The following is a 16,933-nucleotide window of genomic DNA, read 5'->3' as shown; positions in this document are numbered from 1 at the left end:
CACGGCACGGCGTGCCCCGACTCACCTTGTCGCCTCGACGCAGCTCTGCCGCAGCAGCGGGGACCGGGCGCTCTGGGACCTCCCGTTCTGGAAGGTTATCCTCCGCCGGGCGCTGGAGGGGGGGTGGCTGAAGGTGTGCGCGCGCCTCCTGAACTGGGGGGAGTCCGAGCCTTCCTCTGGAAACGGCTGCCAGGCCGAGGACACGGGGGACGCCGGAGGAGTAGCTGGTGGGGAATCACCCGGCGAAGCGTCCTGAAAGGAAGTGCTGGTGGTGTGAGGCCCGCGGCTCAGCGCCCTGCCAGAGCTCTCGCCTAGCCCCACCGGCTGCGCGCCGCATCAGGGCACCAAAGCCTCTCCCCCTTCTTGGTCGTGGCCTATTGTATGCTAATTATCACCAAAACCAGACATCCTTTGATAACGTACTCAAAGCCAGTAGCATCCTTCTTTAAAAAAAAAAAAAAAAAAAAAAAAGAGGAGGGAGGAATATAAATGTATATGCAGCACAAACAACGTACTAATTACTCTGGGCATCCTCTCCCAGGGATCAGCATTCCAGCTACCGGACTTCTGGCTCTTTCAGGAAAATACAGGAGTTGAAGAGACTAGGGAAACTGCTTTCAGCTAGTTTCCTCGACATATCGTGAGCATACTTCCTGTACCGTCAGAAAGATATCCTGGAAGACAGGCTGTTATTGCACAGCCAGTTTGTGAGCAACTGTAGCAGGAAAACCATAATAGAATCTTCACCTCTTGGGAAAACCACCAACCAATCCTCACGTGAGGTAAAACATTAAAAACAGGAAACAAAAAGAAAGTGAACAGAGTTCCGCCCGCTCGCCCCCATACAGCATCCCCAACAGCTGGTTTTAGGTCAAAAATTCTTACTTCCCTAAAGCAACTGTTACTTACAGAAGGGATTCTTCACCTTCAGAGCATTTCCTTTTGTTGAGATAACGAGTTTTTTTTAATTACTTCAGTGAAACAAGGCAGAAGCTGACAAGAAACTCCCTGCTTTTTGTAGAGGCGAGGGAAGTGTAGAAAACAGGACTGGCAGTCAAACAGCAGATTAAGCTGAAGCTTCAAGTCAACATACATGTCAGCGTTCTCACACCATCCACCTCCCAGTGGAAACTCTTACTTGAGTTTTGGAAATTGATGTGCTTTGTCCTGCTTCCCTTAAATCAAAGCAGACTGCCGTATCTATGCTTCATTAACGCTCGTGTATAAAAACGTGCCAATTTTAACTAAGCTCTTTACGTACTTTGTCAGAAGCAAGGCTGTTGCAGCGCTCAAAGCTGTCCACGCTTCCCAGGCGGCCTCGCATCCTGTTGGCTCCCTGCAAGAAAAAAAGGTAGGTAATTTAACCTGGTCTTTTTCCTCTTTCTGAAGGTTAAGCCAAGATGGCAACAGCCATGCAGGTGAACAAAGGACAGTTCAGGCACGTGACACATTTGACATAAGATGACAGATCACAGGGTAAGCACTGGATTTTACAAGCAGTGGCATCTTCAGCTGGCAAAACTGTATCTTCTACCCTTTCTCCCAAGAGCTTTAAACTTGTAGCTCTGTTGTCCGAAGCAACTGAGTATTTCCTGATCTATTTGAGGTAAAACAGCCGACTTCAAAAAGCTCCAGACTTCAGTACTGTGCATGCACTGCAGCTAACAGATGCATTTGACATACTACAATCTCAGCAGAGTTTACTCCATATCTATATATTTCAGACAAATTAAGTACAACCGGGCAGAAGTAGTGAAAGCACTAAATGTCCTCTGGCTGCAAATCCAACCAAATAGTACCAGATACAAACAAGACTTTCCAGTTATACTGCAGATAAACCCAAGGCAAATTTGCTAAAAACTAGCGTTAGCAGATCTTTTCTGAACTTGTTAACACGTGGTTTCACAGGAAGAGGCAATAGAGCCACAATACTTTTGACTACCTTCCACTCCTAACTTTAACTCCCATTAAATGTTGGTGATGGATGCTGTTGGGACACTTCCATCTGCTGAAGCAAGTTGCTTTCAGTAACTTTATCTGGGAAAAATAGTCTAGGTTTTGGGAAAACTATCAGCAGTATTTATTTAGCCTACTTTTTCCTGGCAAGGTTTATTTTCAAGACTTAGAGTGCCTTTTAAGTACTTTATCCCATTTAAGCTCATTACCAATGAATACACTGCCCTCTCTCTTCACTGACCCTTCACAATAAAACAAGAGCAAAGGATAACTTGGAAGTTTCTCACTAGCTTTAAAAACACACATTTTTGGCACTGTAAGAAGGGCTTTCTCGTTCAGAAAAAAGCAACAGAAAATGTTAGTGCAGCATGGGCTGGAAGAAATCTGTTCATGAGGTCAAACAGAGGTTATATTTATTTTTCTAAGGTACCTCATTAGGAAGCCACTGCCTGTTTTCAGTTCAAACCTGACAAAAATAAGATCAGTCCAGCAAAACAAACAAGTAAAAAAGTGACATTCCTCTGGGCCTATGTGAAGCCAGAGCACAGAACCCAGCATGTTTCCCTATGGTGAGCAGTGAGCAGCTACTCCTTCAAGTAGCTTCAAATGTCACTTGATGCTATTTACCTAGTTAAGACGCCATCCACTTAAAGTGTTCCTATATATCTGGTTACTACATACTTATTTCTAGTTTTGCTAAGATTGAGGCTGCGTCTCTCCCCCACATATTCTGACTTTTACTTTTTACTGAAATGTTTTCATCTACAAAAAGATGCCAAATGCCGACTTAAACAAACAAACAAAAACCAAACAAAACTGAAAGTTCTTGGTCTCTTTGTTACTAAATGTACTTTAAAATGAAGGTAAGTCATGCATAATTGCATCCCATTACATCAATACCATGTGATTTGCAGCTGATTTAAGGAGGGGAAAACCCACCACACCAATAGGTATTTGCTGCCTAAATACCTTTAGAAATTAGCCATGATCCATTGGGCTTGTTGTAATAGCTTGATGAAGAATGAGAACTATCGGAACTATCACTGTCTAACATGTTTATGCACATAACACAGTATACATGCACAGAGATACTCATTGTATATACCTGCTTTAATCAAATAATTAGTGGTTGAGCTGCACTATAAAGTATTTTTCTCGGTCTTGCATTGTGTAACCTTTAAATGGGTCTGCAAGGGTGAACCCCTATGTGTATCACGATACTCTACTGCTGCTCCTGATCTATTGCAGCTTTAAGTTAAAGATGAGACAACCTTCCTCACAACTGCAAATCCACTTCTTAAAGAGCAAACTTAAAATGCCCCTAATCCAGACTCAGGTGTCCACTTCTCTTGAACTCAATCATGGACTGTACAGATCCTTATGCTATAACATGCAGTATGCTACAGTGGCCCTGGTGAGAAGAAACATACTATATCAAAACCAACAATATATAAGCAATTTCCCTTCAGATACTCAACTGAAGCCATCTAAGTGATTCTTCCTTGACATGAGTGGAGTACTAGTATGTCTGTATATGTCAGGGCTGCTTTACTGGGTTGTTCCCAGTGATGAATGCCTGTTCCACAGCCACCACAGGGTTAATAACCCACTGGTCAGAGCTAGATCACTTTCCAGTCACATGCCCCTTTAGATGTGGAAAACAAATCAGACTCAGCACAGGCATGACTGTAGCTGTCACCATGTGATGATATTCCAGACTGCTGAAATTATCTGTATCTTTTGACCATCGTTGCTCTCCACCCTCCCTCCTCCTCTCTCCATCCCCCACCCCTGCTTCAGACCAAGTCCCTAGTGTGTAAAACTTGCTGCACAACAGAGGTCAGATTTGACCAGGAGAGTTCTAATTCTAGCTTCAGTCCTAGATCAAATTCACACCTAACTGAAAGCTCTAAGCATTCTCCCTGGCAAATAATATTTTGCCTCCTTTACAGGGAACACCTGTGGCATCCTACATTTGTAGGTTACTTTATGGCATGCCCATATAAGCTGCAGGCCAAGTGCAACTTAGACCTTGATCCAGCATGGTACTTTTAAAATTACTAGCAGAAGGAACTTAATTTCACTGCTCCAAATTATATTTAAGCCTCACCATCCAGTATTCACAGCCCATCACACCTCCTCTGGAACAACATACTGGATCCCAGGCACCCAGCCTTCTTCAGTTACTCCTCTATACACCTATTCTCCACTTTAATATAAAAAAGTTCTGGTAATTCTCTGCAATTCCACAACATACCTGGCTAGCAACAACTCACTTTTTAAGTCTACTGGTTTGGATTTTTTTCCCCTGCAAAAGAACAACTTTGTTACTACTTTCTAAAGATTCTCAGTGATCAATAAGAGCAATTTTAGCCACAAGCAGTAAGGCATTATTTCACAGAACAGAAAGATTTCCCATTTATGCAGGCACATTTATTCACACTTTCAAAAAATAAGATAAAATGTCTCTTTATGGGATCATGTAACCATCCTGATTGATGTTTTTTATTCTGAAGCAACGCATCCGATAATGCTCAGCTAAATCTCTTGCCACCTACAATGAACCTATTCAGAAAGTTGCCCTTTTTCCTCTGTATGTGTGGGCTTACATAAACTTTCTAGCACAGCTAAGTCACTATCAACCCAGCTGTAACCCTCAGATTTCACAATATTGCCTCATTAAGTATTTATCAGACTGAGGCCAAAAACAAAAACAAAACAAAAAAAATAATCTGCTAGGTCTTTACTGTCAAGGTTATCTGAGAGAGCTGCTGACAATGAGTTGTTAATCTTACCCTTGAGAAGATATTTTCCAGTGAGCTAGTCAAGGATTTCTTGGCCTTGTTTTTCAAAATGTCAAGTTTAAACCTGCCACCGCTCGTGGTGCCTTCTGGAATTGCACTGTTAGAAACAGTCTGTTGAAATAAGCAAGGGCACAATTCAGCTTTGGCAATTCTTTTTTGTAATCGCAGACCTCCAAAGACCAGAGCTGAACCAAGTTATATAATAAACAACATATCCTTGGCCTTCATTATAAAAAACAGCACAAACAAAAAAACAAACAAAAAACCCCACACCCCCTAAAACACAAACGCATAAAACCCCACAGTTAAAAAGCACATTCCATCCCTAAAGACTATCTTGCAAAAGCATATCAATTTAACAGTACTGTCACCCATTCTCTTTGCTAGATAAGTTTGTAGTTTAAACTGAAACTAATGCCCTCTTCATCCCTGTTCTCCCTAGAAATAACTGTTTGGGAGTGGGGATCAGGGAGAACAAAAAAGGACAGAAGAGGTATCCTCACACAGTAAGGAAATCTAGACCTAAAAATAATTGCTTGTCTTTCTTCCCTCCTTTTGTGCCCCCCAAACTTAACAAAACACAAGCATGCCACTATAAATCAAATTAATTGTCTTTCACAGTCCTCTCAATTACAATACCCAGCTTCAGCTATCCCTAATGAACTCTAGCAGTGGCCCTGATAAAATTGCAGGTTGCATTATAATAGGGTGAGAGGAAGGAGAGGAATAACACAAAAATAAGCTTTACCGATGGTGCTTCACCAATGTGAACATGCATTTTCTGCTTAGTTTCACAGAGCTGGCGCAGATGCAAGATCACAAGTTCATTTTCTTCCTGGTCACTGTCAGGCTTCATTTTCTGTCAGTAACAGCGAAGAAGAGAAAAAAGTTCTTTCAAGTCATGATTTGCTTATTTTCCCTTACATACGTATGTATTCTTTGAAATTAATATACCAATATGCCAGATGCTACAGCATACTATTAGTATGCCAAATTGACTACTCTTTGTGTGCCTCCGTACTCCTGAGTAGAACAGACCAAGACTTTCCACATGGAAAAATGTTACAGGCTGTGGAGGGGAGGGAGCCTTATGCCCACACATTTTGTTTTCTGAGGCTGTCTGCCATTCTATAGCCTTATAAATGGAGTAAGGAACACAGGAAAATCAAACAGCCACTCCCTTCTTCAGGGAATGAGCTAGGGATGAGCGTAGCCTTTGGGAGCCTAAATTATTGTATGCTTCATATACTTGAGTACACTTGCTTGCACCAGAACCTTGCCTCAGAGTAAGTCAAAAAAGGCAACTTCTGTAAAGGCCAGACACGTTCCCAGTATCTGCTTGTCTCATCTGCTCTCAGCTCACTCCCCTAACAATTTTAAGTAGGGAAATGTGTTTACAGATGAAGAACTAAGCTCAGAAAAAAAAACCTCTGGGTATGAACACACAGCATCTCTGCAGACTTGGGAATCAAAACTTTTCCGACAGCAGTGTATCGCACATGAGGTTAGGTTGGAGCATGCTATTTCAGTATGATGTTTAGTGGAAAAATTAGTAAATTCCAGATCAGCTGCATAACAAACCAAACAATCAAAACCAAAAACGTCTAGTCCATTTTGTCATGGTCTTTTTCAAATTTGAAGAAGAGCTTCTAACATATTACCTGAACACGTTCAAAAATGTCTGCTTGCTCATTATCAGTTAGTGACGACAGATGTCTCTGAATTACAAGTTTGGCTCTTGGTGGATAGAGTCCTGAGAAAAGAAAGGAACATTAAAGCTTCTAGACTCTCAAATGATCTCTCAAAAAACTTTCGAAAACAATGATAGTAGAAGATTTAAGCCTTCATTTGAGTTGAAACAAGTTTAACATATAACAGCTGTATATCTGCAGTATACATGATACAAAATGCTTCAGGTTTTGCTAAACCACATGGTTTTGTCTCCTTTCTTTAGCGGTAAAAACAGAACTAGCAGCAGCTAAGTGTCTGGCTCCTGTGTAAAAGGTTGTGCTCCCTACCCCGCTGATGTCTTCTGTCCTAGTACCAAGAGATCACTGACAGCTGGAAGCCTGACAACTGTACGGCAGAGGAGGAAAAGAGGAACAGATCAGGGATATAACCGGAGACATACTCAACGCACAGGATCCTCCTAAGTTTTCAGGTGCTGTTAATTGAAAAACTTAGATGCATTTCTACACAAGCAAATGGTATGGTACGGTCATACCAGAGAACTGAAGAGACTTAAAATCAAGAATAGCAAAAAAACAGTAAGAATAAAGGAAAGAATTCCTGATGTTTGATACAGGGCAATCATGGGGGAAAACAAAACCCCTGAATCAAATGAAGATACATGGGTCTTCCATCCAAGGTAGATATCATTAACAGAAAACTGTAAAATCAGAACAGATAAAGATTTTTCCAAATTCATGAAGCTCTAGGTTGGATTATGATAAATTTCTACACTCTAAACAAAGCAGATGGATAAAAACAAAGGAACAGTAAAGTATGTCTTTTCAGTCACTAAGAACAAAGTTTATGGAACTATTATTGTGGTACTCAAGTTGTTGTCCTAGAAGAGATTTTATTTTAATACCGGATACTCATCCCAGGCTTGCAAGTACCTGTGTTCAAGATACTTACGCTGCCTTATAAAGAAGCCTCTACAGTTTTTCATTTACAGAGGACTTTCCCTGTTAAGTTTTATCACTTCTGAATATCTGTTGTTAAACGCAGAAAGTACTCTTCACAACCTAGCAGAATTTCGCTCCACCAAGATTTTATACTTTGCTTTTCATCCACCAGAGGGAGCTACGTACCTCATGAATGGGAGAACCGGCAATTGCCAGCACCATCATCACCAGGGCAGAAGATAAAAGACTACTATAACATACTTGGGGTTTTTTTTGTACAACACTTCGCAAGGAGACATAGTGGAGTGACTATAAAAATAGCATCCTGTTACTAATTATTTATTTTTTTGATTATATCTTGTAAGATTTTTTTTTTGCATGTGTTCTGGCATACCTCACTTCCAGAGAAATTACAAAGGTTTGTCTACTCTCATTTGAAGCCAGGTAATTGCCCTAACTTTCTTTATTGGTTATTAATCTCCTACCTCAATCATTTATTTCCCCATAACAGAACTAGGTTTTGAAGTGTGTAAGAGAATAAACACAAAGAAGGAAAAAATAATTCCAGACAGGAAAGAATAAACACAAGAAAGCAAGACCATTTTTGATCAGAACTGTCTTTTTATGACTCATTTTGAAAGCCTGCACCTTCAGGAAAAAAAATTAAAAAAAAAAAAACAAATGGAAGGTGAACTGGTGGATTTTTCTGCACTGCTTAAAATTTAAGAGAGGTATGATGATGAAAGAGTATGTATCTATAACAGAAGCTATACTGCATTCAGTTGCAGGATCATTACTGCAATCACCTCCACTTGATTACAGAGAGTGCAAAGGATGGTTAGAATTGCTTATTGGGATTCTTTTCCCTCTGTCCTTATATCGCTTAAGTTGAAAGCGCTGGCTAACATAATTAAAATTCTAGACTAATCAGAAAAACACAATTAGAAAATAAACTCAGCTGCTACCTTCAATTCTTTCACAAAGTTTGTGCAATGAATGCATAGGGCAGGCCTCACACAGTTTAACCTGCGTCTTGGCATTTTGCAGAGCTGCAGCAGTGCTAAAGGCTTGTTTCAGGGTTAGCATTACCTCATCAACCTATAGAGGAAGGAGGGAAAAGAGAGTATATAAACAAAAATGCATGCCATATATGTCAAATTAGATTTATAAATCACATCACAGAGAGGTGCTTTATAATCAAAATAAAACCTTTTGCTGTCTTCTAAAGAGATCAAGGTTGAATTTCCAGCTTTTTACCTTTTCTGTGGACGCTCACCATTCTTCAAGTTCAGCCAGACAGTGTAATTTTGAGTATCTATCTGCTGCTGCCGCCCAAGCTTACTGGGCAGGCAGCTGCTGTTTTAAGAAGCTGCAAGTGGGAATTTTTGGCTTGAATATATGCTGGCTAAGTAAAAAGCATTAATTTCTTTTCCCTTAGCTTCACGTTTCTCCTGTAAACTGCACATGTTCCCTCTGAATGATTTGCTTCCTACCACTGCATCATTTTAGCACAAAATCCCCCAGATTCATCCCGCTGGCAGACGGGAGCTTCCCACAGCAGTTCACTTTTCTCCAGGCTGCTAAACTGGCTACCAGCTTCATTACAATCACCAACTTACCTTTAAGTACTGCTGGCCTGCCTTGCAGTCTGCCCTGATCTTTACCACTAACACAAACACAGCGGTGCTATGTTCCCACACAACAGCAGTGGAAAAGCTCAAACTTTCATGTAAGAGAGGTCAAGGTGACAGTGTTTCTCCACACTCATCCAAATACACTCCCAGACCTTATACACAAAGCACTTGGAGTTCCCTGTCTGTATTTTAGAGGAATACAATGCTTACTAAGAGCTGGTCACTTGAGTCTTTGAACTAGCATGGAAAGAGGGAGACAACAGCTTGATGACAATCTTAGGAAAGAAATTAGTATTCTACTGCCAAATCATATCCTTGATTTTACCTGTTGGGTTTTTTTATAAGCAGGAAGTAGAAAGCTGAAATAAATATTTGAGACCAAAATCATGTAGTCTGACATTGAAAACAAAGACTTTCTTTGAGTGTCTTTCACCTGGGTGGGGGCAGGGGGGCCTTGACTGTGGATATTTGATTTAGTTTGTGTCCCAATACATTTAGGTTTTGAGGTTTTTTACCTTTTTTTTTTTTTTTAACCCCAGTTTAAGCACTACCAGGAATTTCTGGGTGCTCCCTCTTTAGCAATGAAGCGGGGCATTGAACAGTGAATATCCATCTTGCAATACAGACTGATAAATTTTTAAGAGTTGGTAACAATGCCTCTCAAATAAGATCCACAGTACAGTGCTAAGCATATGGATTATGACTACACTAAAATCATGAGAACTGTAGCACAGACTGTAGCTAGGTTTAGAGCGAACATACACAAGCCTGGTACCACAGCCTGCCTGGCAGCACAGAATTTGGAAAGCATTAGGTTTTACAGCTCTGCCCTGCCACAATCCAACTGTCACTGGGGTCCAAGCAACTGCACCTGGAAGTAGCTCAGGAATGTTCATTTCATATTGCAATGTGGGCATACTCACACACATCAGTACTAGAATACGTGAGGAGGTTCATAAATACATGGTTTCTTTATATACCACATTTTTAGTCTTTGAATTATGCATGGTCAGATTTATCAGTAGGTCAGATGTAACATTCTCTGTTAATACAGAGTCGGAGCTGATTTCATAAGAAGCTCTCATACTGACAGAAGTGCAGCCTCAGCTACTATTGTACATCTAGGGCTGTTAGCTGTTTGAAGTTTTATTAATGTAATCTATTCACTCTCAAGCTAGTCAATGGATTAAAAAATTACATGTTCAGCTAGCTAGAAGGGTTTTAAGATTAGCTGAAAAAGAGCTAGCAGCTGTTAGCACAGCCATCAGGAACAAACATGTTTCGGAACAGAAAAAAACAGAAACCAGCTTCTTTTTAAAGTGTCAGAGCTTTAAAATAAAAATGTAGTAGCTAAAATGATCTCCTTGTTTGCATCTCACATCATTAAGCTAAGCTACCTTTATCAGTTAAATCACTGGCACCTGGAAGTTCAATAGACTGATATATATACTTTATCAAATGTCCAACTGACTTTTTTATAGCTACATACATCCACACATACTATGGTTTTCTTCTCTCACAGGATGCTGTTATTTTCTTCTCCTGAGGAACAAAACAGGCTACAGGTAAAATGATAAAGTCACATGCAGGCTAAAGACACACGCAGGATCAGCCAGTAGTTTAAACCCTACCCTGAAAAGTATGTTTGGGTTTTATCATCAGCTTTGTTACTGATTCAACGCATGTAATTACATGTTTAATGTGGAACCAAATGTCTTAATCATTAGAAATGCAAGAGTTACAATCAAATACAGAGCCCAAATACGCTCACAGTCTGCATGTGCAAACTCAACCATCTGGATTTTTTCTACATGTTCTTGATATATGCATCAGTGGAGTAGCAGGATATAGCTATATATGAACAGGATGTAGGTATTTCCTATTACATGTTTTCATATTCACAACTGAGGACTCACACCTGAGAAGACGTGACCACTGAGTCTCAGTTGACACGGCAGAATAACAGAGACTCCCATGGTTTAGGAAATGTCTCAGACATCCTCCGACGGAAAGGTCAGAATTGTTAATAAATACTCACCAGAGACTCACTTGCACACTGGAACACATAGCAAACATACTGGCTTAACCCAGGTTCAACAGATTCCCGGCAAATGAAACCAAAGTGATCAACGTGTTTTATACCCTAAGAGAGTTTAAAAAAACCAGCATTAGTAGACTATTTCCTAAACAGGTTTTGCTTCCACAAATAGGTAACAGACTCCAACACTTGCCAATACAAAAATTCGAGAAACTATGAACGCATACTCCTAATGATCTATTTTACCACTACAGCAGTTATCTTTTAAATTGCTTTTTGCATTTATTAGTTACATAAAGCTCTTTATACAAACCAAAAGTTATACAGCAATAGACCTGGACCTGAATTTCTTCCATTAGGAAAATGGATTTTCAGGCAGCAAACTAAAGAGTCCTAGGTTGTATCTGAAATCATCTCTGCAGTTGAAAATGTATGTGATGAGCCCACACCAAAACATGGGACTGGACTAGCATCAAAGTAGCGACAGATCTTCACTTTCCTCTAAAGTAAGTTAGGACTACACCAAAAAGAGCAGGGAATGAGTGGTGGCATGCAAAATTCCAACCTAATTCTTAAATAAATTATTTGAAACCGAGTTAGATACCAGAAGTTTCAAGACTTACTACACATTACTATTGATGTGTAGTATCAAGATCCTAGTCTAACTGCTTGACAGGGAACATTGCCTTGCTGAAAACAGCACTGAGAAGATCAAAGAGAGTTGCTTCCTAAGAAGCACTATATTCCCAGTCTCAGTTCATGGAACATGACTCACTATTGTTAAAGCTTTTGCCAATGTTTTTATCATCTGAGTATAGTAATAGTAGATTTTCTCCAAAAGAAAGCTTAATCCCTCAAGTCCAAATACAACAGAAGGCACAACTCAGTTGCTTGGATCCATCTCCAAAGAAAACACCTATATTGTAGAAAGAGGAGAAGAGGCAAAACAACTTGCTTGTCACTACAGAAAACACTCTAGACAAAATTGGTAATGCCGTACGTGACAGACTGAACATATTGTCACAGTACGCTGTAGTTTTTAAAAACAAATTTCCAAAAGTTGTATCTATGCTACTTAAACAAAACTTAACAAAGGTGCAGAGGGCATCTAAGATGGCACAAACTACATTAATTTACCACAGTTCATACTAATCCTGACTTAATTGAACTCATTTTCCTGTGACACATGAAGTCTTCAAAAGCATAAAATGAAAAAGAACAGACACATAACACATATGTTGATCTATGTAACAGTGAAATGTTGCCTTCTGTTTTGCAAGGAGAACATTTACTCAAAATGGTTCAGTGCAATGCCAGTTCTCTGCTGACAGTGCTCCTGAACAAGTCTACAGCTGTCCAATTTCTCAGTCTCCACACGAGAACATTTGTGGGGGAGATGGACATGACACTTGCATCACTGAAGTGTAAATAGCACAGGACATTCCTCAATTAACAGTACCTCCATCACATTTCTTTAAGAGGGTGGCTGGACTTGTCGTGCCAAAAGAGCAAAGTTTGTTGCTGTTCTGGGGTCCCTCAAGGTCAGCAAGGCCACAACGAAAAAACTTCTACAGCTGTCTGACACCTGAGCTTAGGCAGCACACACAGGGATTTATCATCAATTATATTTGCTGCTTTGACAATTATATGGAGTGCGGATAATGAACTGAATGCAGCACATCAACCATACTTAAGCTACAGAATAAAAATACCTTTATTAGACCAGACTAAAATAATTCAGAATGCAAGCTGAAGGGAACATCTCCTTTTCATCATCTGCAAAGCTCAGAACAAACACTCCTAGGCTGCAGTCCCACAATATGCACTAAATCACTGCCCTATAAATACATAACGGAGGAGCCCTGTCGCTAGCACCGAAAAAAGTACTGATGGGGTTTATGCAACCAAATCTTTAGTCTTGAGCAAATAAATGTTTCATTTCTATTAAATAGAGGAAAAAAAAACCCCAATCCCTGACTTCTCTAAAGTAGCCATTCTGCATTAGAAAAAAACCCAAACAAAACCCCCACAGTATTGTTAGCGCCTGTTTGAGTTACTCAAGCATGCAAAATCACAAAAGCTTTGCTCCATATGAAAGCAAAGAGGTGTAGCGAAAAACTCCATCTCCAAAGCCCAACACACAGCACGACTTACACTATTTACTGGACACAGTTATTTTACTCGTCTGCCACGGTCTTCACCCCACTTTAAAATCAGTAGAACAAAGGTTGTCCCCACTTAGGACTGTTTTGTTTGACTATTATCAGTATGTATATGCAACCCAGGAGCCCAGTACATAAAGTTGAAGTGTCACTTTTATTCAGGGTAGTACCAAACAGCAGAAGACTTGAGACGTCTGCAAATTTTGCTTTCCATACTACTGCTTTAATAATCTCTTTGATCTATATTTATTAAAAGCTATTAATAAATACATCACTGTTTGATTATACTGTCCGATTCTATATTTGCACTTGATTTTTTTCTCTACCAAGCCCAATACAAATTGTAGTTAAACAGCAAAGTCTGTTTAAGGGCCTGGACCTTTAGTTGGTAGCTCAAGGCTCCACTTGAGTTAGAAGTACTGACCAGTTCTTAATTTGTATTGGTACTGGTAACACAGTCCTGCAAGAGCAGATTTACTAGCATTACAATGAAATACAGGTTTAAAGCATGCCAGGAAGTATACTTTAGACTACAATAACATTTAAGGAGGCCTGAAGTGATGCATGTGCATGGCAAATGAAAGAAGGTAATAATAAAGTAAGACCTCAAAACAGAAAGTGCCCAAAGAAAGCAAGTGATGAACAACAGCAAGACAGAAAGGTAAATCCCTTGGCCCTGGCATTTAATGTTACAAGACACATTTACTTATTACTAGACATAGCTGGTTTCACCTACTGCCATGTTCTCCAGAAGAAATGACGCAGGTGAACTATTGTTTCTCTGGAAGGCTGATCTGATTCTCTCCTCCTTTCATTCTAGAGGCTTTCCGGAGTGCAGCTGCCCCGAAACAGCACACTCAGAGCATCCTAAATGGAGATTAAGCTACTTCCAAAATTATATCCAGTGCTCTTCCCAAAGCAGAACAGTTTATCTTTTGACCAATGATAGAAGTTGCCACTACCAGAGCTTAGACTGGTCATTTTGCATTCATCTTTTCTGTACTTAAGCTCTTTGGGATCTCTTTGCATTATGATTGTGCTACCAGATGAGTGAAAGCACCAATTTGAAAAACAGCTCTCACTCCTGTAAGGGCAAATCAGTACTTCAAATCTGCTGCAAGTGTTCATGAAGCAATCACAGTTTAATATCCAATTTCTTCAGCTGTACTCCCACAAAAAGCAGACGCATCAAACTTTGTGTAGGATCTGTATGTGCATTAGCCACAACCACTCGAAATTCCCTGCTGTCTCCCACTTTTTTTTTTTTTTTTTTTTTAAGGAGCCAATGGGGTCAAACAGCAATTTACTTACTTTCAGGGTAATTTAGATAGGATCAACTGGCTAAAAATGGCCTTTGACCCTGAATAAAGGAAAACGGCACAGAATGCTGAAAGAGAATTCTATGCTTCTTTTTTTCTGCTGCCTATAGACCAGCAAGGCAACCCAGCTAAAGAACAAATAAATTCCTTTTCTCCTGATGATCTACATATTGCTTCTTATTAATGCTTACCTGAGAACATGAGGAGATATCTTTAAAATTCTTTTCAAGCACAACAGATTTGGTGTCCGGACTGATGAGGTTAACTTCAAACCTTCCAACCTGGGGCAGGGGAAAATGAGGAGAAAAATAAGTCTAGTTTATGACTGTCTTGGAGGCACAACATTAACAGCAACAAAAATGTGACAATCTAGACCTTTCTTATTCACATACCTTCAGCACAACAGCTTACTCAGCAGCAGCAAGGGTGCCATAATTGAGTCTATGTTGAGTAAGAATATTTCAGCAAGAACAATACTCTCAGTTGAATAGGAAAAAGACTTGTGAAGAAGACAGCTCTCCCCCTCCTCCCCCCTGCCCCCCTTTCTTTTCAAGTTTATTTTTGTCCAAAGACCACATGTTTGACAGACCACACTAAAACATTTAGCAAACAATGTGGCTAAATTAAAAGCTGCAGGAAAAAACAGATTTTGAAGATTTTAATGTTTTTTTTAAACTATACTATAGAACAGCTGAGAAACCATGTTGATCTTAAGGCGATACTTTTTGTTTTTGTAGTAATTCCAGACGAGAAAGGGTAGGTTTTGCAGCAAGCCATCTTTTAGCTTTCCCAAACTGCTTCTCAAGCCTATGGAACTTACTCCATAGACCTCAGGGAGTTTTTCAGCTAAATCCTTTTCATTACTAGTGATAGCTGTGGCTTTCTAAAGGGCAATGCATTCTCACTTCAGTTAACACTTCCCCAAGAGAATAAAAGACCAGAATGATCTTTAAAGCAAATGGAAAGACAAAACCCAGACATTTAGCCCGTTGTTATTTTAAGGTCCAAAGAGCTTTCCTTTTATGGGTCACCTCCTTTAAGTGTCCTTTTGTTTTCTTAATACACAAGCTGTGAAGATATCAAATGCACTTCGGGCAAGAGCAAAAATAACCAGGAGGTGTGAAGTAAGAAGCCTTCAGTGCAGAGATATTTGAGTACTCATCTGGGAAAGACAAGCTGAACATTAATACAAATTATCATAAAGAGGCTGGCCCAAACGTAAGGCTTTCATAGTTTTATGTGAAGTTTTGTGCAATTAAAAAGACACTCACAAAAGAGGATTTGTTCGGATGGAAGCCTTCATCCATCCTCTTTTTGAAAGAATACTCACTTTTTTCAGCTAGGTCCTAGATCTCACCAATACGGACAAACCAAAACTGCATATAAAATAATTATTTCCCTAGAAACTGTGATTACTGCACAAGTAATTCCTTTTTCTGAAAATTTACCTGAGCTCACACATTGAGATGACTTCCTTAAAGTTCAGCTACTTGCATTTCAACCATTTACGATCAGATACATAAATATTTATGACAAATCACAAAACCATACTGAGTCTATACTGTTTATCTTGCAAAACTTGTCTCAGCTTCAAACTGCACAGGGGAAGATACAGTGCAAAACCAACATGCAAAACTAGCTCATCCTAGTACACACCTGGAACAACATAGTCCTGTTCTGCTCAGAATCGGACGGCTGAACATGACTGGGTGCACTTGCATGTCTTCTGCGCGGCTGTATTTTCAGGTTTGTGTCATGAACCCTTCTTTGCATAACTGCAGTGACACTGCTACACCGGGAGCGAAACTCTTGCTGCTCATCAAAGCCAGAGTCCTCTAAAATTCTTTCTGGAAAGGAGCCACGAGTGCTGACCAGGTTGGTCAAGTTGGTCTGGCTGCCAATTGTAAACATTGCAGCATGCCCTACAGTGTTACTTGGGCTGTCCAGCTCCTCAAACGGGCTATCTGATGGAGAAGATGGCACATTTCCTTCACTCAGGGGTAAGTCTAAACTTGACTCGTTATTCCGCTGCTCATTTAATAGTTTCAGGCGCTGGCGCTCATGAAGGCTAAATTTCTCAATGCAATCATCAATTAGCGTGGAGGGAGCTTTCTTGTGAGCCACCGTCACCTTTCCACAGTACAAGACCTCAAATTTTTGAGAGTCATAGAAGGCATCTTCACTATCCTTACTTGGTTTGGCATCTTCTTTTAGTGCTGCTTTGGAGACTTGCCTTATGCTGCTGATGACATCAGGAACCTAAGGGACAACATGAAAGGTCAGTTTAGTAGCCACACATGACATAGCACAGACAGTGATACGTCAAACATTGGTTACTGTTAAGCAGTTACACAAGTTACTTCTTCAGTTGAGTGCCACTAGCTTCTTGG

General features: G+C 40.1%; 1 protein-coding gene across 1 annotated transcript in view; it reads right to left on the bottom strand.

Moving 5' to 3' along the window:
* Nucleotides 1-16,933, bottom strand: part of TBC1D4 (TBC1 domain family member 4) — a 57,030-nt gene that overhangs the window by 31,094 nt on the left and 9,003 nt on the right. Inside the window, exons 2-10 of the mRNA XM_055803197.1 lie at nt 16,200-16,802; nt 14,735-14,824; nt 11,063-11,167; nt 8,356-8,488; nt 6,422-6,513; nt 5,509-5,619; nt 4,752-4,871; nt 1,262-1,336; nt 26-252 (exon numbers count right to left, since the gene is read on the bottom strand). Coding sequence (XP_055659172.1) covers nt 26-252; nt 1,262-1,336; nt 4,752-4,871; nt 5,509-5,619; nt 6,422-6,513; nt 8,356-8,488; nt 11,063-11,167; nt 14,735-14,824; nt 16,200-16,802 — 1,556 coding nt within the window. The remainder of the gene's footprint in view (nt 1-25; nt 253-1,261; nt 1,337-4,751; nt 4,872-5,508; nt 5,620-6,421; nt 6,514-8,355; nt 8,489-11,062; nt 11,168-14,734; nt 14,825-16,199; nt 16,803-16,933) is intronic.

The sequence above is a fragment of the Falco peregrinus genome, chromosome 4, assembly GCF_023634155.1.
Source record: "Falco peregrinus isolate bFalPer1 chromosome 4, bFalPer1.pri, whole genome shotgun sequence".
NCBI classification, from domain to species: domain Eukaryota; kingdom Metazoa; phylum Chordata; class Aves; order Falconiformes; family Falconidae; genus Falco; species Falco peregrinus.
Note: the sequence above shows the minus strand (reverse complement) of the source record. Positions and strands in the feature narration are given on the sequence as shown.